Raw genomic sequence first — 26,845 nt, forward strand, 5'->3', positions numbered from 1 at the left:
GAAGCATGATAATAGCAAGTATGCTGAGAATATGAAGTTTAATTGGGAGATAAACTATTCTGGATTGTGCAAAAGAATATGTTCGGCTGACTGCCAACAAGACGGCTTTGCCTGTTGCGTTTTAGCTGAATTTTTTTGCCAATGAGCACAAGATGAAACTTTAAAATTGAGGAACTTCTAGGCCACACTGCTGTGGTTATAGCATTGATTCTTCTTTCAACATGAGATCCACTGAATAATTTCTCTTTTTCTCACCCCTTCGTGAGAATGAAAATGACAAAAACTTGTCTCCAGAAGGAAAATATTTATCAGAGCCTAACTCATAAATTTTCTCTTTTCTTGTCTCTTCCTCAGCCCTTCCATACTGTAGAAAATCAGCTGAATGAGACACATAATTTGAACAGAAATGTGTATGGATATATGGACTTATGTGTGGGACCTTATGAGAGAAAGATAGAGGGAAATGTTTATGGGGAGGGATAACCTATCAAGGATATTCTGAGTGACCAGGAATGAGGAGGGCCCCAAAGGTGCAAGAAGTATGGGACAAAGATCAATTATGTTGAGGATACTCCCTTTTCCCTTATATTTTTGTGGCCCGCAAGATGCACATCTATCACAAGAGTTTCTGCGCAATTCTGAGGCCACTTCTCTTATTCCTGCCTGCTGGTGGCATTGTCCAGGGCAGGGTGTGCATTGGGGGAGGATTGCGGGTAGTGCCTCTTCGATATCAGCTAGGAAGGAAAGGCTAACGCAGAAAGAAGCTGAGGAAGCATTCCCCAACCCTCACGGAAAGCCGGGCATTTGGAAATTGAATTTGTGGATGAGACAAGACAGAGAAAAGAAAAGGAACCGGAGCTGTGAGCTCTGATAAAGTAAAAGGCAGAGTTTTGTCTGCAGAGGGGGACACAGTCTTATGCCGCCCCATGCAACTCTAACAGCTGTGTTTTGCGAGTGCCTCTTGTTTCATCACTTTCAGAAAAAATAAATATGTTTGAAGAGCAGATAGCAGAAGAAATAGGGAAATTTATATATGACAGGGAACACACATGCAATCCTTTATCTGATCATTCTCCAACAGCTAAAGGGGTTATTGTATGATTAACAAAGTACTTGTGTGTTAACAAAATAAAGCCCTGATGGTAGAAAGTGAGTAAATGTTAGTAATTTATTCAACTTTCTCAGCACCAAATTCACAGTTAAGTTGTTCCTGACAACTTAAGTATGTGTTTGTGAAAAGTAATGTTGCCCCATGAAATTTGCTTTTTTGCTTTGGGGAAAGGTACAACTTTATGTCTAGCTGCAAAGCGCGGTTTCATATCTTCAAGGTTTTCATTGCCTTGCTTGCAATAAAGCTTAAACACTAGAGAAGTGGAGGAAAATATGAAACAAGGTAACCATTTAATACAAGTCTGGGAAACCTTTAGGTTTTAATGGCTTTGCCATTTATTATTCATATCACACGGTGGGCACATACTTTGCCAAGTAATACATAACCAGGCAGCTTCTCAGACTATGGCTTCAAAATCGAAAGAGATGAAAGAACATCAATATCACTGTTTCAATTTAGCTGTAAAGTTCAGGTTTGAGATTATTTTAGTTCTTCCTTTATATTCCAGACTGAAAATAGCTTGTTATTAGATCTCTTAAAACATCAGTGTGATAGTAGGTTCTTCTGAGGATAAGGTCAAACAAAAGGAGGCTATATGGCATGGCTGTAATGTGTTGGCTTGGAAATGACATCAGGAAAGGGAATGCTTCGTAGAGGCTCTTTGAATATCAGTTTGTTATGATTCTCAGCAGCTTAGGTGAGACCGTTTTCTCTTTCTGACATTAACTTGTAACTCAACAGTCTTCTGGGGAGGAAGGAGTGTGTTTGCACAACTTTATTTTTGCTTTTGCAATAGTTTATGCTGCTTGGCAAAGAAGAATGAAGTGTAACTTCCAGGCAATGCATAATCTGGATGTCCTGATGCCATCTGAAGCTCAGTCTGTCTCAAGGAGTGTTTTATTTTCCTTCTGAATTTTTATTACCTTCCATTTCTTTCTGGTTGGCAGTCCCACTGTCTTCCTTGCTCTGACCCATGGAGCTGTCTTTCCCTCCTCAGTGTCCTGCCTCCACATCCGAGCACATGATGACTTTCATCTTGTTCTCTCTAAGGAACTTCAATTCTTTCACTGATCTTCTATCACATCAGGTTCATGATCCTTCCTCCCAGCTCCTGATGACCTTCAAAATCTCATTTCTGCTGATAGCCAAGCTTTTGTTTGCATTCATTCCTTCTCAAACTCCCCTCCCTCTTGCCATGCCCCTCTCCTGCCCAGCTTTCCTCTTTGCTTCTTGCCATACATCCCTGTGCTCAAAGCCATTGCCTGATTCTCATCAGTTGATTTTCCCTTTGCTCCTCCCTCAGCTCTTCAACAGCTACTCCCTACAAAGAAGCTCTTCCAAATTGTTCATATTGCCACATATTCTCCTTTGCTCTTATACATTTATATTGCTGCATTTTTTTCTCTGCATCTGTCTTGTCATACTGATTCTAGAAATGGTTTGGAGCAGAGCAGGGTACCATAGGCTTACAGTGCCTTGTGGATTATCAGTAACTGAATTATGCACCTAGGGTTGTTGGATGCCCTCTTGATGGGATGCCCGAGGTATTTTCAGTTTTCATTGAGGATGGTGAAGTGCTGGAAGTGTTTGATCCCTAGAAGCAAATGACTCTGCTCTTGGTTGATAAAAGCAGAAGGAAAATATTGGGTCTGACCTCCCACACTATTATCCAGAAGCATTTTACATTTCTGTGTGCCTAAATATCATCATTTACTTTTAATGATCTAAGCAAAATAGGGAGTTTATATACCCAAAAGTAGCTTTTTAAAAGTGGATTTGCTCCTTTTTGCTGTGTATTGCTAAAACATTGGACTTTTACTCTCTTGATTTCCCTATGTTTTGTTTTACTAGTTGAACAATTTCAGAAATGTCAGCAATTTTTCATTGTGAATAACAGTGAAACCTTTAATCTGAAAATTCTGGGTTTGATTATTTGCGTGTAAACTTGAGGGCTTTCACACACTTCTCAGAGGGCTTCTGGCTGCAGCTGACAGGCTGAAATCAAGAGATACCAAGGGACTGAAAATGCAGAAGAAACTCAGTTTTGTGTTGGAGTGGGCAGGGACGATAACTCCATCGCCTGAGTACAACTACTCCTCAGGTGATCAAGGACCAGTTCTCACGCTCAGTGCAGAGATTCATCTGATTTCTTGGCTAAGCATAGCCACCTTTACAAAAGAGTGGGTAATATTGACCAAAAAGAGATGTCAGAAGGGTTAATTACAGCAAAAACCTTCATTCTATCATGTATTATTAGTATGCATGTAAATGTATGTACTTTTAATAGGATTCTGTGCATTTAACAGATCAGTTAGTTACTGATCAGAGGCCACAACTTCTTATGCAATCAAGAAAAGTCCAGTTTATGTTGGTGATAATTTTTTCTGGAGTTTATAAAACTCTTTGCAAAAGTAATGTTATAGGCAACAACGTGTGGTGCTTCTTCTTTGTTAAGCTCTCGAACAGTCTTAATGCTATTAAAAGTTGTGTTGCAAATTCACAGTATCACAGAATTCTTTGAATTATATTATATTGCTTTATATTGCATTATATTCTGTGAATTAATTATATTGCTTGATGAAATGACTGGACTGGAAGGGGTGATCTTGCAGTGGAATATGGATTTTCTTGCTGATAGTGTAAGATTTTCATGTGTCCAGGTGCATTTTAAGTAACCCACATGTTGCAAAAACACACAGCATGCAACAGAAAAAGATTGGTAGTGGGGAACCAGAGGCAGGAAAGACACCAGGATGAAAGAGGAAGACTATGGATCTAATTTTACCCTAGTAGGATCTAATTTTACCCTAGTATACATAACTCACATTGCTAGTGGATCACAGGGATTTTTACAGGTAATCCTTGAAAATATATTGGTTAGAACCACTTTTAATATTATATTAGTATTTCAGTAGCAATCACCAGCTCCGTTGTGCTGAAAACTGCACATGAGTTCTCATGCCCCAAGAGCGACTTCATTATGGATTATGCTGCATTTCTCTACTTATGAAGGTTGGAGTGAGTGAACAAGTTTTCCTCTGGAAGCTGTCCTCACCCTAAAATCACAGTGATGAGGCAGATAAAGGGTGCATGATACTACAGGGAGACAGCAGACAAAAAGTGAACCACATGAGGCTGCCTTTGGGCTATTTCAAAGCCTTGTCCATAGTGGTTCTCACAGATACAAGGAATCAATGCATGAGTTCAGGAAAGCATTAAATCTGAAGCCCAGATAGGCTGTACACAACTCTCTGTCTTTGTAGAGGGCTATAGCAAATCTGTAATTTTTTAAATTATATCTTAAATTACATCTTAAATTGTATCTTATAATTTTAAAGTATATCTTTCTATAAAGTTTGAAATCCAAGCCTCCAGGATGCAATGTTGGTTTTAGTCTGGGAATGAGATATTTCTGATTTTTTTTTCCTCATTTGAATACTGTAGCTACAGCAACCACTTTCCAGGACCAACTCAGGTTTCCATTCTATTCTATTTAAATAGTTGCTTGGTTAATTAATACTTAAAGAGATATAGGAGACTAGAGTCATTCTCACAAATATAGAATAATAGATAGTCTTTCTCCTGAACAGTTTCCTCATGAATAGATGCGAGGAGCAGTAGGTGCATGAAAAAGCAGAGGGATATAAAGCGCATCTTCTTGCAGTGTATTAAATGATGTGACAAATGGAAGTAAAGTTTCCCTTTCCGATTATTAAGAAAGGTGCCTAGAAAGGGAAAGTCTAATCCTTCCTCCTGCTTTATATCTTTGATGAGAAGAAAGGCAGGGAAACTCCTTCCAGCCACCCATTCCTAAAGTGCCACCCAACCTCAGGCACTAATTTAGGTACCTTGGGGGGCAAGTCCCTAAACTCTCCCCATAGCCAGGAAGAGAAGTAGCCCTCTGGGGAGCCCGACCTGGCGCTCTGAACACCTTGTGAAGGACCTTGTCTCCTTCCATCCACCCCGTAAGGGTGACCAGCCTCCTCATTAGGTACCCAAAAGTAGGCAGTGCAAATATCCCCGGGGGCTCCGGCTCCAACCCAGAGCCCCAGGAGCAGACGGCTGCCACTTCTCTGCCAGTGCTGCTGAAGAAGCACATGGTGAATTGTGTTTCCAAAGGGGGAATAACAAGAACCAGCACAATTGTGTCTGCTTTCTCCTTGAGAAGCAAAAGTTAGCAGAGGTAGGATTTAATTCCAATTAAATTAGTATAAATAAAACTGTTGGGATTTTGAGCAGGGCCTGGCAAAACAAAAGGAGGGACATGGATTTGTATCTCCTGTAGGCAGGATTTTACCCCTTCACTTGATTTCAGGATGCAGAGAGGAATTGGGTTTTCAGCTATGGGGAGTTGCTCCGAGACTTTGAAAATCCAAGTGAAAACCCCTCTTCTTCATCACGATTACAAACTCAAAAGGCATCAAATAAAAACAAGTGCTTTCTTCTTGCAGACCTGCCGCTCAGAGAAATAAGAAATGGCGTCAACAGCACACTTCTCGGAGGAGGAGGTGGCAGAGCTACGAGAGGCTTTCAGCAAAGTTGGTGAGTACAGCAAACAGGAAAAGACACTGTAGAAGTGTGAAGCTGTAGCAGGCTGTTTTCTCATGTACTGACCAGCCATGAGGAAACGGAGCTTAGTCCAGCGCTGATCTGCTGTGTCACGGAAACCACAGAAAGTCCTTTTCCTGCCGCTGCAGACCTCCTAGATGAAACCACATCAGCACACTGCAGAGCAATGGCCTCTTACCGGAGAGAGATGGCAGGGCAATGAGCACCAGCATTTATGAAATAACCTCAAAAGCTGTGCAGAAAACCATGCTGGAAATACTCTCAAGTGTTTTCCTAAGAATATTGTTTATTCCTGGCAAATTATTTGGAAGGCAAAAAGTTTTTCTTTTAATGTAAACTGAGTACTCCCTCTGGGGAGGAAGAGTCTGGAGACGACAAATGTGGAAATGGTTACAAAATTTGTAATCCCTTTACTATGACCTTTCAAGCCTTATATATTTTGAAAGTGTGTGTTTCCTTTCCAAGCCTTTAAAGGTGTCGTCTGATTTGTCTGCTTTAAAGTCACGCAGATCCATCACTGTCTACCCAAATTCTAAGAAAAATCCTTGTGTTTCTCATGGCTCACTTGACTTTTATTAGCAGATCTGTCAGCCTTGCTGGATTATGTGTTAATCAGTTGTCCTTACTGCTTCAGGTGATGATCATTTGATTTCTGAGCACACAGTAGTCCAGGCTGGCGATCTTAAACATCTGGGCACTGTGTGTGCCCAGTGCACCTTATGCACTGACAAGGCAAATGCTGGAAAGGAGGTCTCATTCCTCTCCCAGGCATTTCCCTCTCCAAGCCCAGATCCTTTTGTTGTATGACTTCAGAAACGGATAGGATGCTCTTTGCAATGTATATTACGCTGTGCTACTGATGGTGAGAGCCGAGTGCCTTTTTGCTGCATGCCACAAGTGACTCACATTGCAACTTACCACGCAGGAAATTGGCACATGCTTCTTTGAAACCACCTTGGCCTCTGGGCTGGGGAAAAAGAGCCTGCAGAACAGGATACACACAGATCTATAAAAACCAAATATAAATATATAACCATATATAACTCTCTCTCTATATAAAACTATGTACATAACCACAGTATTTTAACAGAAACTCTCCACGCAATAGATTAGATTAATTTTCCTTTTTTATTTGAGGAGTTTTTCACAAACTGGTAGAAAAGAAAGGACTGTTTAACCCATATTGGTGATCTTCTCACAAAATCTGGCCATGGATCTTGTAACAGGCTCAGGAGGACTATCCGTATTAGCACCATCGCTGAGAAACACACAAGTTTTTATTTTAAGCATGACCATATGCAGTTCCAAGCCTCTAAACTCATGACTTCTGATGATATTAGATGCAGAAAACAGGCCAAAATCACAAGTTATATCTATGAATATATGCACGTGTAAGGTGTCACTCTGTATTGCGTCAATTCCATTTTCTTTAGCTGTTCTGTAGGCAGGATACTCCCTCTATAAATCACTTACATATTTGTCTATATGTAAACCTTGGAAAGTCAATTATATCCATCTAAACCTAGCTTTGTTAAGACATTACAATATGTCTAAAACATATAAATTCATCACTGTGAGTTTTTGTTTTTTAAATGGTGATCGTAATTTTTTCTTGGGTGTGAATGACTCTGCAGTGGTTGAAAATATTGGATTTCAGGATAACAGATCTTTATAAATAATGTACACTTCCCCAGGTAAAATAAAAACAACAGCCTTTGTGTGCATAAAATTTCATTAGGCTGATGTAGAATCTAAATGTTTGCTTTAACCTTGCAGATATCAGTGGGAACGGCTTCATCCACGCCAATGATTTAACAGACGTGTTGAAGGCAGCCAATCTCCCTCTCCCAGGATATAAAGCCAGAGAACTCATTCAGAATTTGACAACCACAGGGGATGGCAGGATCAGTTTTGATGAATTTATTTCAGTAAGTAAGAAGTTATTTATTTAGTAAGATGCCAGGCGGGATACTCAAGGTGTTCCCCAGGGCACAGCAGAGGCACAAGCACAAGGTCTCATAGGCATCTAGTTAACTAGTTAATCCAAGGAGTCCCCTCGCTGGAAAAGATGAGAGGAGGAGGTAACTGAACTAGAAATCCTGCAATTAACTGGGACAAGTTACATGAATGGAGCTGCTTATTGAACAGACTTACTATCTTTCAGTTTGGTTGATGCAGCAGGATGAAGTTTTTCAGTTCTAAGTTGCAAACATAGTCTGTGCTAGCTAGCTGGTTATGAAAAATTTCAGCAGATTGAAACTGACAACTTTATGGGGCATTTTTTCTATTAAAAAGCTTCTTCTTTTTTTGGTCTGAACTGGGACAAAAGCAAATGCTAGAATAGTGGAATTTCCCTCGGGATGGAGAAACAGAATTTTGCTTATCCTTTCTTCAAAGTGAAACTGTTAAAGGCCCTCTTCCTGCATATCTTAGCTCCGTGGTTTCATACCATGTACGTTTCTGTTACTTAGGTGATCTTTGTTCACTGCTTTGAAAACATAAAAGCTGTGTATGATCCTGTTCTACCACAGCAGATACACAGATTTTACACAGAAACCCACTGAATAATACACAAGCTGTGCTTCCACACATATGAAGCAGAGTGGACGTGTCTCCTAGCCCAAGAGCTCAGTGTTTTAGCTTGGTTTAATTATGCGAAATTTTAAAATTGCCTCTTGTGTTTGAAAGATTTTCCAAAACCTGAAGAGTGACGATGTTGCTAAGTCGTTCCGAAAACAAATCAACAAAAAGGAGGGGATCTGTGCTATCGGTGGGATGTCCGAGCAGTCCAGTGCCGGCACACAACACTCTTACTCAGGTAGGTACAGCTGTCCTGTACTGATAGCAACTAGGAACAAATGTGTCCTTGGAGATCATCGGCATCTTATCTTGGTGCAAACCCAGGTGTTCTGGCCTCAGTGAGCTATGGCAGCTCTTCAGGCGAGGCTGGTGCAAGGCAAAGAGTTGTGAAGGTAACAAAGCACCGGAGCAGGGTCTTTGTCAAAAACAGTGTGAGCTGGTTTACTGGGGTGGACAGAGCTGTGGCTATGGTAGGAAGCTCCAGCCGGCTTAGCTTCCCTTACCATAAAGGCTTTCAGCTCTGCTGGAGAATAGCCTCCCAGCACAGCTGCAGCAGCACAAAGACTGGCCCGTTGCTGTCCCTGCTTACCAGCAAGGCAAGGCAGGGGTTCCCCACTGTTGCTAACCCATTTCCTTGTATACTTAACCTGTAACTAAATGGTTCGTGACCTTTTTCTAACGAGGACATGACCCCATCAGGGCTCCAATACACCCTGGCCAGGCTCTTCTAGATATTCCACACGTGGAGGGTGTAATGTACAATACAGAATTAACTTATTTGAATTTATTTGAAGTTAGGTGGGATTTTGATTTAGCAGAGTGATACAACAATGCATTCAAATTATGGTGCAAGTACAAATTACGCTTAGCAGAGAATAGCAGCTGCAACATACAGTTGAATCACATGAACTTCATTACCAGCCTCTATAATATGCCTGCCCTCATGACACGGAGCAACCCTAGTCAGTGGGAAGGAGTAGGGAAGGAGTATGGAAGGAGTATAAACCAGCTCAAGTCCATTGCTGTCTTCAGCTCATTTGCCTGTCTTCTCAGACCCTTCTTGCCTTGTAGGGGTTCGTTGATCAGTCACACTGATGGGAGAGTCTTCTCCCCCAGGAGTTCTGCCTTTGTAAGTAAAATGATGGTAGAGGTATTGCACAGCAAACTGATGGATTTGATGTTGCGTCCACAGAGGAAGAAAAGTATGCCTTTGTAAACTGGATTAATAAAGCCCTTGAGAAGGACCCTGACTGTAAACACGTGGTCCCAATGAATCCAGAAACAGATGACCTCTTCCAGGCTGTCGGTGATGGCATAGTGCTTTGGTAAATAATACCTAACATTCTTACAAATGGGAACCATGAGTCTGCAGAAGCTCACACCTCTGCTTAAATGAAAGCTGCTGACTTTACATTAAGCTCATGAATCTTTGCAGATTCAGGGCCTTAATAATGCTAGGTCTTTTGCTTCTTTTCTCTTTAAAAATATAAAGCTTCTTTCATGTTAGATGAGAGTTTTTCTTTGCCTTTGGACTCTTGCAATAAGATGAAGTCAGTGAAATTTGAGGAGTTACTTGGTTTTATTTTTGTCTAAGGACTTTTGGGGGTTCACACGAAGCAGCACGAGATAGTGAGTGCTTTTACAGAAATTTTCTGCACAATAAACTCACACAACTTCACCTTGTGGCATTCTTGGCCTCACACCTGTAGTACAATCTGCATGTGACCCAAAGGAATTTCTCAAGTATTGCGTATGTGCCTGTGTGTGCACGTGTAAAAACAGAGGCTGACTATCGATATTTGTTCAGTAACTCTCCAGCTCTTTGACTTGTTCTACAGTGCAGTGACAAAAATTATATTGTATTTTGTGCACTGATAGCTAGTAATGTATTTCTTCTTGTTTTTTCTTCTATTTCCAGTAAGATGATCAACTTTTCAGTGCCAGATACCATTGATGAGAGAACAATCAACAAAAAGAAACTCACACCCTTCACAATACAGGTACTAAAATGTAACAAGATACTTTGCTTTTCCCCTTAGGATGCTTTGATATAATCACTTAGAGCAAAGGGTGGAGATACCATGGTCCTGCTCAACACAATCAGGCAAAGTGAGATGCTCAGGTCCAGGTCATAAAAACATAAAGACTTATATTTCTGTTTCTTTCCAAACATATGAGCAATCTGATGAAAAAACCTGTGTTGGTATTTGCACTTAACCCAATGTATAATGCTTACCAGTTCAAAGGTTTAGATACGTTTGTGGTAGACGCCATACAAATGCAAAAACCACTAGATAATACGGTGACCCATTCCAGTTGAAGTAGCTCTCAGAAGCTTGAACGCCACATCCAAGGACACACAGGCATGGCCGTGGACTTGAATTCACAACTGCTGTGCTGCAGTCTGATGTCCTCACCAAAATATTAACTGTGATCCAGGAAGTACCGTGGTGTGCAACAGGCCCGAGATGGGACCATAGCCTTTGCCTGCCTTTTACAATCCATGCTATTTCACCTTGAATACTGAATCCCTTCTTTATCTCTATTACATGCACATGTATATGATTTAAAAATTGGAGAAAAAAAAGCTAATTTTCACCTATTTAAAGTTTATTGTGTTTCTCACACAGCAGTATGTAGAGAGATATTTTTATATGAACAGCATCTATTTATCTGGGTACAGAATATAAATAGATATATGGAATAGATATGAACCTAACCCAGTTTAGCCCTCAGCTACTCTGATTTGATGGAACATTAGCCAGGCTCAAGTAAGCTCAGAAGCCATTAAATTGGATTTTCATGCTGTATACCACATTTTTCAGTTCTAATCGTTTTGGTCAGCAGTATAGCTTAGTGATGCAGCTCAGATCAATCCCTGTCACACACAGACATGATTTGATCAATATAGCTTCCTCTTTAACTTAACCCTTTTACAGCTGTCTGGTGGGGAAAAGGTAATTAATTTGAAATGCTCCAATTTTTCTAGCTTAAGAGAATTTGCACTATGTCTCTCTCTACATTTTGTATCTAATCAAATCTCTCTGTCATGCCAGCAGTGATTAAATTTATGTGAAAAATTGCAAATCTCTGTGATAAATTATATTTTCCAGGCTTCTTTGCCTCTGTTTACCAAGCCACCTTTTCGAATAGTGCAGACATGTGGGTCAGATTTTCTTATACCCTTTGTTTTAAATGGGAATGAAGTGGTGAAGGAACATAACGTTTCTGAAACATCACTTTCTTTCTGCCCCTCACTGTGAATCACAGAATCCCTCTGCTTCCACTGAACACTCCCAAACCAAGACTCCATACTCCAAAGTTCAAAAAGAAAATATCCAGGCTTGACCAGTTCTGACCTTGGCTGAACTACAAGGTTAAAAACTCAACAGGTTTATTCATACTGATTCCTATGACTGTGTGCTTTTTATATACATTGCCAGCTAGCAACTTACTTGTCTCTTAGGTGTTAGGGCTTTTGCATAGTGCTTAGGGAATGCCGAGCCTGGAATATCTGCTGGTTGACTAGGTTGTAGCTGCCTCATTCCTCCACGTGTGCAGGATTGAACGGAGGAGAGCCTGTCCCACACTGAAGCTAAGTGTGCACTTGAACATGTGCTTGTGCATTAGCTATAGGGAAAGCCTGGCTTTGATAACCAGGATTGAGCCAGGACATCACTGCGAAGGCAGATGTGCTCTGAGCGCCAATGCCTTGTGACATGATGTCTTTCACCTTTGCCAAAGAGGCCCTTTCCATCTTTGTGTTGGGACCCAGAACTTACCTGTAATCCCGGGAAATTCTGTGTTCCCCTGCTCCCTGTTGTCAGACATGTATGTAAATGCATTCACAGTGAAGCTGCTCACAGATTTCACTAGTTTTGTCTGTGCTCCCTTCCTGTATCCTCAGCTCTCCAGTTACTGCATCACTCGGAAGTTCTCTTCTTTCCCTAGGAAAATCTGAACCTGGCCCTGAACTCTGCTTCAGCCATTGGGTGCCATGTTGTTAACATTGGAGCTGAAGACTTAAAAGAAGGGAAACCTTACCTGGTTTTGGGTCTTTTATGGCAAGTCATCAAAATTGGACTCTTTGCTGACATAGAGATCAGCAGGAACGAAGGTATGTATGGCTCTTCATTTCAGTGTTCTACTGTTATCACTGAACAGTCTTTAGGACAAAGCTTTTTTAAAAAAAATCTTAATTCAATTTTTTCTTCAAGTATTTGTTGCCTGTCTTCTTGAATTCTCTAATTTCCCCTGCTCTTCACAAGTTCCAGCACTCCAAAGCCCAAGGCTGTGTGTAGGCTTGTATGTGCAGAGCCAGCTTCATGCTCATTGGGTCAGGAACGATGGTCTGCACCCGGGTATATTGGTGTTTTGGCACTAAATCTGGGATAAGGAAATGCTACACTGCATTCAGAAAGCTTTGCTCTTTTAATGCTCTTGATTGCCAAACATCTCCTCTTTCTTTGTGAAATCAGAATTATAGAATTGCAGAATAATTTAGGCTCTGGAGGCCCACCTGGAGGTCCTCTGGTTCAGCCATTCAGCTACCAGTTACAGCAGTACCAGTCTCAAGGTTAGATGAGGTTCTCAGGGCCTTTTCCAGTGCTCTCTGAGCAGCCTGTTCCAGAGCCCAACCACTCTTGCTGTGAATTTTTTTTCTTATATCTAGCTGGAATTTTCCTTCCTGCACCTTGTGACTGTAACTTTTCATCCTTTTGCTGTGCACACTGGGAAAATACAGCTCTGGCCCCTCTATAATTGTTGAAGACAATACTTGTTCCTCTCTTAGACCTCTCTGCAGGCTAAACAAACCCAGTTTTCTCATCCTCTTCTCATATATCATGTACTCCAACCCAACCATTTTGGCCTCCCTTCACTAAACTTGCTGCAGTTTGTCAATGTCTCTCTTCTACTGGGGAGCCCCATACTGGACACAGCACTCCAGATGTGTCTCACCAATGCCAAAATTCACCGTGAAATAGCTTCAGCATGAGGCTGTGGGTGTGTACATGCAGTCCACATGGCACCTCATCTTGCTGCTTTGTTCTCTGCACCTCTGGATAGTCCGCTCAACCAACAGTGACAACTTCTTTCCTCTAGTTACCATGCAGGTGTTACCTTCATTGCTTCACCCCTTGCACATTTCTATCCCTTTGATAGCCAGAGCCACCAGTTTCCAGAGTTCCCAGTTCCCATTCCTTTTTAGGTAGCCTTACCCTGCTTAATAGCTATTTTTCCCTTTCTGGTATTTTCTCCTTCACTTCTCATCTCAGACTGCAGTTTGTCAGGGTAGACAAGCCAAGATCATTTTGATTTCTTTTCAGGTTCTCTCTTACCCTGATAGCTCTTGCCTGCAGCTGTTCCAGGTGAAATGTCCCCTTCTTGAATATGGGACACCGTATTTCCAATGAGCTCTCATAAGCACATGGTAACAAGGCAGTAATACATCTCATCCTCTATGGCAAATACCTGGGATGCACTAATATAATGTTTGGTTTTCCCCTGGTCATATCACATGGTGGCTCAGAGTAGCTCAGAAGACATCTAATACACTCAAGTTGTTCTCATCCTCTGTTCATATAAGCTTTTAGCTAATAGCAGTTATTCATATTAATTCCCTAGTGAATGTCTTTGAACATGGCACTATTAAATTACATTCCATTTGTATTACTGTCATCTAGTTCTTTCTGTCTGATTTCCTGATCATCCTCTGTATTACTATGCCACCTAGTGAATGTCACCATCAAATTTTTAGCACATTGCTAGTATTTGTGCCAAGATAACCGATGCAAAAAAAATGAAAACATTAATCCAAAAATCAATCCATGATCAACTCCACAGGAATCCTTTCAGCCTACTTCTCTCAGTGTTAACATTGTTCTATTCTTAAAATCCACTGTCTACTTCCAAATGGTTCTATTATGTCCTTCTGGTTCAGTTTAACCCCATAGCACCCTATATCAAATTATCTATGGAAATCCAGATATTTCCTTTATGTAGCAAATCCATATTACTTTCAAGGAATGACAAAACATATCGGAAGGAGATTAGTGTGACACACTCTCCCTTTTTATCACATTAACAATTAGCTTCCATGTTATTAGTTGTTCTTTTCAAAACTTGTTTAAAGTCTTTCATGCTCCAGAGATCAGCTGAACATCCTGCAGTTGCAAGGGTCGATCCTTCCCTCCTGCCTCTTCCTCCCTTTATGAACATAACTACTACGTTAATTTTTCTTATAAATAGGGTATCTTCTCCAACTGACAGATGAGTTAACCCTACTGGCCAATGAGCCCATGAAGTCATGTGCAAGTTCTTCAGAGTACCTGTGTGGATCCAGTTTCAGTGTGAAGGTCACTGATAATTCTTTCATCTAAGCTGCAGAAAGTCTGTGTTCGTTTTTTCGTTCCCATCTTGCGCCCGTGTTCAAGATCATCATCTTTTCATTAAGATCTGAGGCAAGGAAATCGAGTAGTTCTTAGACCACACTGAAATTGTCTTGCATTTCTATATGATCCACAACTAACAGCCTTGTCCTCATTTTATTGATGAGACCCTTTTTCTGTTTATGTCCTCTGTCACACTAACCCAGCTTGAATTTTGGCAACACTTTGGTCGCTCACTTTTAGAGACTAGGGCAGCAAAATGTTTAATAAAGAAAATAGTTATACATTCTCCTCTACAAGTATTCACAGCATCATTAATTTTTTCTTTTTCCCCTGCTTAGCCTTGATCGCTCTTCTGAGAGAAGGAGAGAGCCTGGAGGATCTGATGAAGTTGTCTCCAGAGGAACTGCTGCTGAGGTGGGCAAACTATCACCTGGAGAATGCAGGATGCAACAAAGTCAACAACTTCAGCTCAGACATCAAGGTATGAGAAACACTGACCAACAATAGCAAAACAGCAGCTCCACACCCAAATCCCCATCCTCCAAACATGGATTGTGCACTGAAACAATCCAAGCAGCTGAGACTGCTCTGACGAACACATGGAACTGGGTACATAAAATAATTTTAGTGGGGTTTACCTTTCCGCTCAATAGTATTCCTTCTCCTCCCAACCTCCCAGTCATCACTGCCAGCTCCAGCACTCCAAATGCCTGGGAAAGGAAATGCCTGGCTGCTGGCTCTGGACAGGGCATACGGACTCTAACGCTGTATTTTCAGTTCCCTGCCTCTATTGTTCTCCTCCTTCCTAAATGTCCTTCAGTGCCTCTTGACCTGGCTTTGGTTTGGAAAAGGCTGGACCTTACCCAGACACGTAACTAGTTGTAGGGGAAGAGGATGGTGCTCTTCCAATTCCCCCGCTTGATCCTTTCTTCAGTACAGCAGCTGGGTTATGTGCTCCTTTGCTCCTTTGCTATAACCCTGCATGCACTTACCTGCAAGTTTTAATTCAGTGGGACTATTCAAAATAATATAGCTAGATGGGGAGGCACTTGCAAGGATGGGTCTCTAGTCTGTGCAGCATATTTCACGTACTCGGGACTTCATGGGCTTGTGGGTGCAGATTTCAGCAGAGCTTTCTCTGTACCACCTTAATTCTTCCTAGACAGATGTATTTGAACTCCAGCGGTGCACACTGATGAGTTTCGGACACTAAACTACAGTGTGACGCCCAGCCAGCATCCCAGGGCTGTAGGGGGTATATCAGGGAGGGTGTCTGAGTTGGCTTCCATGCAAGCCAGGGGCTGGCCGGCACACCGACCTCACCAGCCACGACACAACCTGCCCGCTACCATCATAGCATGGGAAAAGCCCCGCTCCAGAGATGCCTGGTTGTAGGCTTCACCAGGGACTGAAGCATGAAAAGTCATTTACCATGACTTACTTGACATACAGAAAAAAACACCAGGGAAGGCAACAGGGGAGTCTGAGAGTCACCTTCAACAATACAATTTTTATTGTAACAGATTTTTGGTTCACTGGGTGGAGGTGACTGGAGAATAACCATGGAAAGGGAAGGGAATGGAGTCTTTACCATCTTTCTGTAGGCTGGCTGAGAGGACTGTAATGTAACTGTTTAAATCCTATCTGCAATTGAAAGATAATTCGCACTTAACCATATTTACAGTTGGAAAATAAGGCGCACATTTACCTCTCAGCGGCCAAGACTTCAGTCTTTACAGCCATTTTCTAATTCTGTCTCCCCACCTTGCAGATGTATAAGATTTAAAATAATTCAGGTAATCTGCTTTATATTTTGAAGAGTATTAGTTGGGTTAGTTAGTCAAGTCCCTAGACACTAACATGTAGCTTTATTTTCAGTTCTTTGAGTTATTTCTGAAGTGAGATTAATATTTTCCACACACGGAAGCAACTATTACATTCCACAGAAGACACAACTTGTTAAATCCTTATCTTGTTCCTGCCCTTTTGCCTGAAAAATGCTGATACTGTTGTCAGTTTTAACTTCTGTCCTTGAAAACTATGCTTTCTCTTCCATAACTCTTCCAGCGTTGTTTTGAAATCCGCTTTAAACATCTGCTTTCTCCTTCTGCATTTTCTTTTATTAAATGCTCAGCAGCCTGACTTCTACAGCATTATAAAGGTATGCATTTTCTTATCTCTAATTTAATGTTCAGATTAAGTCAATTCTAATATCTCTTTGTTGTGGCTGTCCTTTTTGTAAGTGCAACACACAGCGTTTTGTCTTGTGCGTTGAGCGTTCTGCAGCATATACATGTATTGGCTTAGGGAAGAAGGGCAAATACAGCATAAAGTAGGAATTGCTCAGTGATTCCAGCTTAATTAATTCAATTATGTAGCCCAATGATTGATGTAATAAAAACGAAGCATGCAGGCTCATTGTTCAGGGGAGCACTGGCATGCAAAACCTGAGCTTTAGATGTAATTTTTCCTCCCTTTAATTTCTCTGTCTGTCACAGGACTCAAGAGCTTATTACCATTTGCTGAACCAAGTTGCCCCCAAGGGAGATGAAGAAGGCATTCCGGCTATTACTATTGACATGTCAGGATTAAGGGTAAGATGAGATAAGTTTAGAGTAAATGCCAATATTTTCTGTCTGTTACTTGCATTGCTGGCCAACACAGAGTTGCACTGGGATGCCAGAACAAGCAAACTCTTTTTAGCATTGCAACATGATCTTGTATTTCAGAAATCAAAGCTTTCAAAGAATCAAATTATGTGTTTTGCCTTTCGTTAGATATTATTGCTGAAACTTTAACAACCAATGAATCACACTGATAAACTACTAACATGTAACAAGTATATTTAAATACATTTATTTGGGAATTTCATCAATTTCATCCCCTTTTATATGGAATGTAACTGTAAAAGCAATACGGTGAGATGGCTGGATTGTAGGTAAAGCCCATTTGAAAACACAGAGCTGCCGTTAGTAGAAGTGGGAAAGGAAATAGCTATAAATCCGACAAGGACCTGCTTTAACAGCCCCACACCTAGCTCCGCACGCAGAGACCCCGAGTGGCTCTTGCATGCAGTGCCAGGAGGTGGGGTGAGGCTGATGGCCCCGTTTTCTGCCGGTGCAGGAGAAGGATGACGTCCAGCGAGCGGAGTGCATGCTGCAGCAGGCGGAACGGCTGGGCTGCCGGCAGTTCGTCACGGCCACCGATGTCGTCCGGGGGAACCCAAAGCTAAACTTGGCCTTTATTGCCAACTTGTTCAATAAATACCCTGCCCTGCATAAGCCAGAGAACCAGGACATCGACTGGAGCTCTATTGAAGGTAAAGAAAATGCAAATAAAGGATATTTCTGGCCACCCGTGCCACAGTATCCCCACCTCTGAGTTGACGATACTTTAACCTAACCTTATGACCTTCAGACATAAGCCTGCACCGTTAGCACAGGCAGCCTTGAGAAGGGGAGGCTGCTCTTTACCTGCATGTAGGTTCTGGTATTTTGGGGGTCTGTTCTGTGGATAACACATGTTAAAAGACAAAAATATTTGTGGGATGTCTGAACCAGTATGGACTATTGAGCGTGCTTGTTAGTTGAAATTAGAGTTGATCTGTCATTCCCTTAATTGAGAATATAATTTAAAAATCAGATCTTGCATAAAGCTGCTGCCTGCTTGCTCTGAGTTGGGGTCAGGACCACCATTGTATGGATCATTTGCTGAGCTTCAGATCCTTCTTTCTCAGGCTCATAGTGAAACTGTTCATGCCAGGGCACAGGCTGTTCTTGAATTCTTGAAGGCATTTCAAGGCCAATCTGCCTAAATAATATATAGGGCATGAAGAAATATTACATGCTGCACCATGCTCTCTTATTTCACATGTCAACTAGTGTCTCCTTCTGTATATGGTTCAGTGCACTGTAAATTCTGAGTTATGGTTTCATCACAAGACACTTACTCTACTGGAGTGTTGTGTTTTGCAGGGCTATTGATTGATGTATCTGTTGTTTTAGGTGAGACAAGGGAAGAGAGGACGTTCAGGAACTGGATGAACTCCCTGGGCGTTAATCCACGTGTAAATCACTTATATAGGTAAGAGGAGGTATTACACTTCCTTCAGATGATAAATACAGCCAGCCAGCAAATTGTTTAGAAAAACATAAAGACTTTTGGACCCTATAGAAATATATGCTTCTTTTTTTTTTTTTTGAAACTAAGTTTACGTCTACTTATAGTTTAGTTGGGCTCCTTTCCTCTGTTCTTTGGACAGTGATGTATCTTTTTTATCGTTTTCAGTGACCTGTCAGATGCTTTGGTTATCTTCCAGCTCTATGAAAAGATCAAAGTGCCAGTAGACTGGAACAGAGTGAACAAACCACCATATCCTAAACTGGGTGGCAACATGAAGAAGGTACAAAAAGCTGGAATAGCTCCAGTAGCGATGCCTTATCCTCAAAGGATGTCTATATCATTTCAAACAGCAGAGTGGGCATTCAGGTTGCTCTCGAGTCCCAAGTACAGCACATTAAATGATTTTTTGTCTAGTCAGTGAATAATTTTTCATCCTGAAAAGGAAACATATGTTTGACTCACTGGGTCTGTTGACAGGTGAACAATATTTGTGAAGTAAAAAGACTTGACACCTTTTGTGTCAATATTTTAAAACTGTATTTGCAGACCACTTTTGCTACTGTCTTAGTCACCAATTATAATGCATCTTCACCGTGAGTCATATGGCACCAGCTTAACTGCAGCTGTCTGGATCACTGCCCTCCACATCAAATGAAGACAGTGATGATAAACATTCTTGACCAGAAGCCTCAAGAACCGATCACAGAGTTGCTGCTAATACAAAGCTTTCTCCCAGCTATCTGGATGAGTAATTCCATCCAGTTAGGCCAGAGTGATTAACTGGCCTAAAATATTGACTGGGACACTAATCCTTTGTCTCAGTGCAATGCCATGATGCTGGAGGTACCCATGAGCTATAGATTTGTATTTTCCAGGGTAATCTGTTTTTCAGGCCCTGATGAAGTATAAGATTTCCTTCTATGTTAACTGTTTACTATGGTATTTTTGGGATGGAACTGGCTGCTGGTAGTCAAACAGCTATATTATCACAGAGCACCAAAGCTCCTGTTTGCCCAGGAGGATCTGGGCTCAGCAATCCAAAGACTTTAAAGTAACAGTGTCTTGTCTTCTTTTTTTCTATATTTTTGAACTGCACTAATCGACCCTGTCATTAACAGCTTGAAAACTGCAACTATGCAGTGGAACTGGGAAAGAATCAAGCCAAATTTTCCCTTGTTGGCATCGCTGGGCAAGATCTGAATGAAGGAAACCGTACGCTCACGCTGGCCTTAATCTGGCAGTTGATGAGAAGGTATGGCAGTCAGATACAAACTTCAGAGTGTTTTGGTATACTCAGTTTGCATTGTAATAGTTTCCTGATGCTATCACTGAGAAGGCTCTACAGGATACAACTTTATCACTCCTCTGTTTGCGCTTATATGCAAAAGCAGAGTAACCTTTTGCTCACTCCTAGTTAGGGATGTGATCAGGAAGCACATTATCTTGTAGCAAGGCCATTACAGTCAGCTTATGCAGAAGATTATTATTGCCACTATCTGTATAGCATGAATAAATGTTCATTGCATGGAAGAGAGAAAAAGAAGTTGAAAGGTCTCTGTATCAGGGAATGGGGAGAATGTACTGGAAACAAGGAATTGATGCAGCAGTTTTGTAATCTGCTACCTGAAGCAGATGCAACTCATTACCTCTCCCCACTTTAATGGAATTCTGTGTGTGTGTGTTTGTGTGTGCGTTTAAGAGCTCCATAATCTGTGTAAAGAGACCCAGTGGTTAGGAAGTGAATACAGACTAAATTCGGTCTGTAAAGCAAGGTATAGGTTTATCAGGCAGGTAATTAATCTAGGGATGTGGTGATTAGTTGCCATCAATTTGGGATGTCTTTCCAAGGTGTATGCTGACATATAAGCAAAATATTCCAGGCTTGTGTTTATGCAGAAGATCAGCCTTAGATGAGCATAACAATTCCCATCCGGCCTTAAAGTCAGTGATTATTTTTTTAAGCACTATGAGAATGAATCATTTACACCGAGATCCACTAAGAGGGACCTTTTAGGAATTTTGAGTATCAAAAATGTTTGACACTCTCAAAACAGTGATTAGGGAATTGGGGAAGAATTAAGACCTATTAGATTAATTATCATGTTATAATATAATTCATATACACTGTGAGTGTGTGGGAAGCAAGGGAATATCAGGTCTAAGAGGACTGTTGGGGTGATCCAGTCAAGCTGTGCGTGTACAGGATGGTTCTGAGGTTACGGTAGACTTTGAGCAAATGCAGGTATCCTGGTTTCCATCTTAAGGTATACCCTGAATATCCTTGAAGACATTGGTGGTGGAGAGAAGGTCAATGATGAAATCATTGTCGGCTGGGTCAATGAAACACTGACTGCAGCCGGGAAGGATTCAGCTATCTCCAGTTTCAAGGTATATATTTTTGTTAGAAGTCTCTGCTTAGGAATATCTTATTCAGTGTGTTTGTCTGTATGTTATATATGTTGGCTGTATATAGAATCATAGAATCATAGAATCATGGAATCATAGAATTGTTTAGGTTGGAAAAGACCTTTAAAATCATCAAGTCCAACCATAAAACTAACCCTGCCAAGTCCACCACTAAACCATGTCCCTAACAGCCTCATCCACACGTCTTTTAAATACTTCCAGGGGTGGTGACTCAACCACCTCCCTGGGCAGCCTGTTCCAGTGTCTGACAACCCTTTCCATGAAGAAGTTTTTCCTAACATCCAGTCTAAACCTCCCCTGGCACAACTTGCGGCCATTTCCTCTTGTCCTGTCACTTGTCACTTGGGAGAAGAGACCAACACCCACCTCTCTGCAACCCCCTTTCAGGTAATTGTAGAGAGCGATAAGGTCACCCCTCAGCTTTCTCTTCTCCAGACTGAACAACCCCAGTTCCCTCAGCCGCTCCTCACAAGACTTGTGCTCCAGACCCCTCACCAGCTTTGTCGCCCTTCTCTGGACACACTCCAGCACCTCAGTGTCCTTCTTGTAGTGAGGGGCCCAAAACTGAACACAGTGTTCAAGGTGCGGCCTCACCAGCGCCGAGTACAGGGGCACGATCACCTCCCTGCTCCTGCTGGCCACACTATTTCTGATACAGGCCAGGATGCCGTTGGCCTTCTTGGCCACCTGGGCACACTGCTGGCTCATATTCAGCCGGCCGTCGACCAACACCCCCAGGTCCTTTCTGCAGGGCAACTTTCCAGCCACTCGTCCCCAAGCCTGTAGCGTTGCATGGGGTTGTTGTGACCAAAGTGCAGGACCCGGCACTTGGCCTTGTTGAACTTCATACAATTGGCCTGGGCCCATCGATCCAGCCTGTCCAGATCCCTCTGCAGAGCCTTCCCACCCTCGAGCAGATCAACACTCCCGCCCAACTTGGTGTTGTCTGCAAACTTGCTGAGGGAGCACTCAATCCCCTCATCCAGATCATCAATAAATATATTAAACAAGACCAGCCCCAACACTGAGCCCTGGGGGACTCCGCTTGTGACCGGCCGCCAACTGGATTTCACTCCATTCACCACGACTCTCTGGGCTCGGCCATCCAGCCAGTTTTTTACCCAGCGAAGAGTGCACCTGTCTGAGCCATAAGCAGTCAGTTTGTCCAGGAGAATGCTGTGGGAAACAGTGTCAAAGGCTTTACTAAAGTCTAGGTAGACTATATCCACAGCCTTTCCCTCATTCACTAAGCGGGTCACCTGGTCATAGAAAGAGATTAGGTTAGTCAGGCAGGACCTGCCTTTCATAAACCCACGCTGACTGGGCCTGATCACCTGATTGTCCTGTACGTGCCGCGTGATGGCACTCAAGGTGATCTGCTCCATAACCTTCCCCGGCACCGAGGTCAGACTGACAGGCCTGTAGTTCCCCGGATCCTCCTTCCGGCCCTTCTTGAAGAAGGGCATCACATTTGTTAACCTCCAGTCCACTGGGACCTCCCCGGTTAGGCAGGGCTGCTGGTAGATGATGGAAAGTGCCTTGGTGAGCACTTCCTCCAGCTCCCTCAGTACCCTTGGGTGGATCCCATCCTGTCCCATAGACTTGTGGGTGTCTAAGTGGTGTAGCAGGTCGCTAACCATTTCCCGTTGGCTTGTGGAGACTTCATTCTGCTCCCCAGCCCTGTCTTCCAGCTCAGGGGCTTGGATACCCAGAGAACAACTGTTCTTACTATTAAAGACTGAGGCAAAGACGGCATTAGGTGTCTCAGCCTTATATAGCCGTATATAGACCTGTATATGCATATACGTGCACATACTACGTTATGATATAATTAACTACACAGTTTGATTATTTTTTATTCTCTTTTAAAGGCATGTTCAGATATACAGATTTTATTCAAGGGGCTTTATTATGAGAAGGTAACAGAAAAATGATATAAACATAACAGGAAACACCTTGAATGCCAGTTTGACACAGGAAATCAAAGTACGGAACCAGGAATGATGACTGGAATTAAGCAAGAACTGCTGTGCTGTTGGTTATTAAACAACAGCAATTACAAATGACAGTATTAAAAAGAACAACAGCAATATGTTTATAACCCGGTAGTACCATTCAGGGGTACCTTGCCCTATTTTGCAAGGTACCATATAAATACAGAGACGGACCAATTTCAGAGAGCTTCCAATTTTGCTAACGCATCTGCAACACTTCCTAAGCTGGGGAACACTCAGTGGATGGAAATCAGCAGTTTGCACCAGGTGAGGACAGATCCATCAGACTTTACATAATGAGCTCAGGAGTCACACAGCTGGTCCCCCTCGCACCTCCCATCAGTAGACGTGTATCAGTGTCATCTGCCCACAGGAGGCAAATTCACTAGCCCAGCACATTTTGCTTTAATGATGTCTCAACCACTGGGGGGAAAAAAAATCCTTGAAAGGGTTCTTAGTCTGCCTTAGATGAAAAATGATGCTAAGCAGCCCTTTGTGAAGATCTAAATGGTATTTGACTGAGCTGTCCCTTGCTCTTGAGCCTAGACTCTGGCTTTGTGGGAGATCTGTCACCCTGTTCTTGCATCTAATTGTATTTTTCATCTGTGCAGGACAGCAAAATCAGCACCAGCATGCCAGTCCTGGATCTCATTGATGCCATTCAACCAGGATCAATCAAATATGACCTCCTGAAAACAGAGGACCTGAATGATGAGGAGAAACTAAACAATGCTAAGTACGTTCGTGCCAAGTGACATTTAACACAAGTTACCGGCTCAGGCTTGCCCGACTCTGTCTTTGAAAACTGCTCTGCTATCATTCTCATCTGGCACAACCTCAACTGAGAAATACCTCCAGAGTTAGAAGCATGAGGCTAGGAGTTAGGCAGTAAAAAAGACTATTAATGGAAATGAAGTGTGTAATGTTGTAATTCGTGTTTTATAATTCCCTTGAAGGGATCAAAATCACTTGGCTTCACAAGCTCCTATTTTCTCTTATTAAATTTAAAATTCTTTCAGAGATCAGGGAACAATGCCAACAATAGTGAGCCATGGAAACCAGTGATTAGAGGTCATGATACTTCTTTAGTCACATACAGGTGGAACAAGGGCATATTTAAGAGAGAAGGGGGAGGACAGGATTCATGCCTGAAAAAATGGTTTTATGGATGTGGGTATTGATTTTTTTTTTCCTGAGTGCAAACCATTTCCTAGCAGAGAGCCAATCCTGGGGGCATCCCCCTTTCCTTTCAGAGTTATACCGATCACCTTCTGGTCTGATCATCAGTTTAGCTTCTCCTTTGCTATGTGGCAACTACAAAAGAGAAAAGGATGACTGTAAGGCAATCAGAGCTGCCATCACTTTCATAAAGACTTTTTCGACCGTTCTTTTTCCCTTCCATTTCCTACCATCTGTTCTCTTTCTTTCCTTAAAATTCTGTGTGCTTCTCTCCATACTTAATTTCTTCATCTCTCTGCTGATGTTTTCCTCTTTTCCTCTCCCGTTCTTCCCCACACCCAACATGTTTCTCTGCATTTTGGGGATAATTTCACAAATGTATGTGCTCTGCAGTGGGAAGAACCCGGGATTTTCTAGCTTTTTTCATGACAATATAGAGAGAAGAGACACTCACTGGAGAACAGCCAGTAGCCATGCAACAGTGCACTTTGAGCAGTGAGATGGGAAGGTCAGCTTGCAAATTCAGGGTATGACTCAGGCAGAAGAGAAGTCCCTGAATGTTGATTTCCAACAACACTGATCTCCACTAACATCAGCCTTCTGCTTTCCAACCTTGTGAATTTGTTTATGTGCAAAGACTGAGTCACAGAGTTTGAGGGGGAGCAAGACCAGAATGGCTGGTTGTAAGGATAATCTTTCAGGGGATGGGAGACTAAGTGTTTCGAGCCAGAGTTCGACCTGCAGTCTCCCATGCTGCAGGTAATCAGTGCTCTAACCATCAGGGAACACACTGTCCCTTTTACTAGAAATATAGTTCTCTATGAACCTGTCTCATACATTCCTATAGAAAAGTTTAATTTTGATGAATCAGTAAGAAAGTTCCCAACCCACTCTGGTACTGATCATGTAAAAAACTTCTTAATAGAGGGAAAATTAATGCTACTGCACTAATTTATTTCTTTGTTTGTTTGTTTTTTTCACCCTGCAATGCAGATATGCCATCTCTATGGCAAGAAAAATTGGAGCAAGAGTCTATGCCCTTCCAGAAGACCTGGTTGAAGTAAAACCCAAAATGGTCATGACAGTGTTTGCTTGCCTTATGGGAAAAGGCATGAAGAAAGTTTAAAGCACAAAAGACTTGTACTGATGCCTGGTATTCACCCTTTTGATTCCCTCAAACTGGATGCTCTTCTCCGTACCAAGGAAATATGCAGGGTGCTCATGCTTTTAAGGCATGAATATTATACACAGTTCCAGATCATAGAAAAGTTGTGTATCCACGTGTATCCAGGAAATGTTTTGTTTTGAACAGTAATATGGGCTTGATTTCTTTGCCTTATTTTCCACTTCGCTAGATATAACCATTTCATATTCCTGAATAAGTTTTCAATAGTGAGGCCTATACATATCCTTTTATTAATAGATACTAGACTTATCTCTCAGAGGTGACCTGAGAGATCTTTGTCTTGGGAGGTACAGACAGCTTTTAGGATTATGAAATGTTATATACTGCTTCTGCCTGAAATTGTCTTCATGCTTCTCGTAGCATTTCTGCCATACTTTCCTTCAGTTTGCACCTGGGACAACAAAAGGGGTTCCCCCAAGCCAATGCAAGTATTAGTGACTATATTTTCGGAACGGTAGGATCCTTTTAGGAAATTCTTGTGGACTGAGAGAAGTGTTTGGGGTCTGCTATGTGTTGCTGGTATATGAACTGAGCAGTACCTTTCCCTGCAAGTTATGCCTCTGCCATCAGTGGCATTACTCACAGAGTACGTTACTACTCACTGGAAAAAATGTACCGTAACGTGGTCCTCCAAGAGCGTCCAAACTCTGGAACCTTTGCAAGAAATGCTCTCCAAAGGATAATTCATTTATATGTCATAATACACTTAAAATATAAGCAGGTTGCAAAGCATGATAGAAATGAAAACCATGTTAAAGAAACTAACGGGATACACTCAGTTAGTAGCAATAAGATACAAGTGAACCGAAGGGACACAGAATGACATATTTATGTAGTGAATAAAAATTAAATTCTGTTACCTTTACAGAGTTGCACTCAAAGGGCTGTGGCCCTGATTCACGAGAGCATTTCAATGTGTGCTTGCATATGAAGCACAACTAAAATGCTTCCCTGAACCCAGGCTGGGATCCTTGATGGAGCTAAATCAGCATAGCTTTGCAGCTAACAAGGCGCTGTCCATTTGCCTCAGTCAAGGACCTAGCCCTGTCTGCAGATAATCAGTGGGATATATTTGCACTGAATCTCTTCCTTGGCATGAGTCATTTACTGTTCTGGCCTTTACGTGGAATTTACTGTGGTGAAATGCAGAAGGAGGGAATTTTGCCTTAATGCAATCCCATTGACACTGTCTCAGTTCCCTCCCTCTCCCCCTCCCTCGCCTCCAGCCCCTTCAGAATTGCCTTAATAAAGAACCAATATTCAATGATGCAAGAAGTCTCTCCAA

The 26,845-nt window shown here is 42.0% G+C and overlaps 1 protein-coding gene across 2 annotated transcripts; it reads left to right on the top strand.

Annotated features, from left to right (window-relative positions):
* Positions 1-5,573: 5,573 nt before the first annotated feature.
* LCP1 (lymphocyte cytosolic protein 1) lies at positions 5,574-26,845 on the top strand. Of its 2 annotated transcripts, none has more exons than XM_059835958.1 (15): positions 5,574-5,653; positions 7,457-7,608; positions 8,369-8,498; positions 9,453-9,585; positions 10,179-10,260; positions 12,212-12,377; positions 14,991-15,133; positions 17,151-17,246; positions 17,776-17,971; positions 18,657-18,735; positions 18,940-19,054; positions 19,893-20,026; positions 21,039-21,162; positions 23,807-23,931; positions 25,368-26,845. In XM_059835958.1, the coding sequence occupies exons 1-15, from the start codon at positions 5,587-5,589 to the stop codon at positions 25,498-25,500; spliced, it is 1,875 nt and encodes a 624-aa protein (XP_059691941.1). In that variant the 5' UTR covers positions 5,574-5,586; the 3' UTR covers positions 25,501-26,845. The 2 variants fall into 2 exon arrangements, with proteins under 2 accessions (XP_059691941.1, XP_059691950.1); XM_059835967.1 differs by having other exon boundaries at positions 7,457-7,539.

This window comes from Gavia stellata, chromosome 1, assembly GCF_030936135.1.
Source record: "Gavia stellata isolate bGavSte3 chromosome 1, bGavSte3.hap2, whole genome shotgun sequence".
NCBI lineage: Eukaryota > Metazoa > Chordata > Aves > Gaviiformes > Gaviidae > Gavia > Gavia stellata.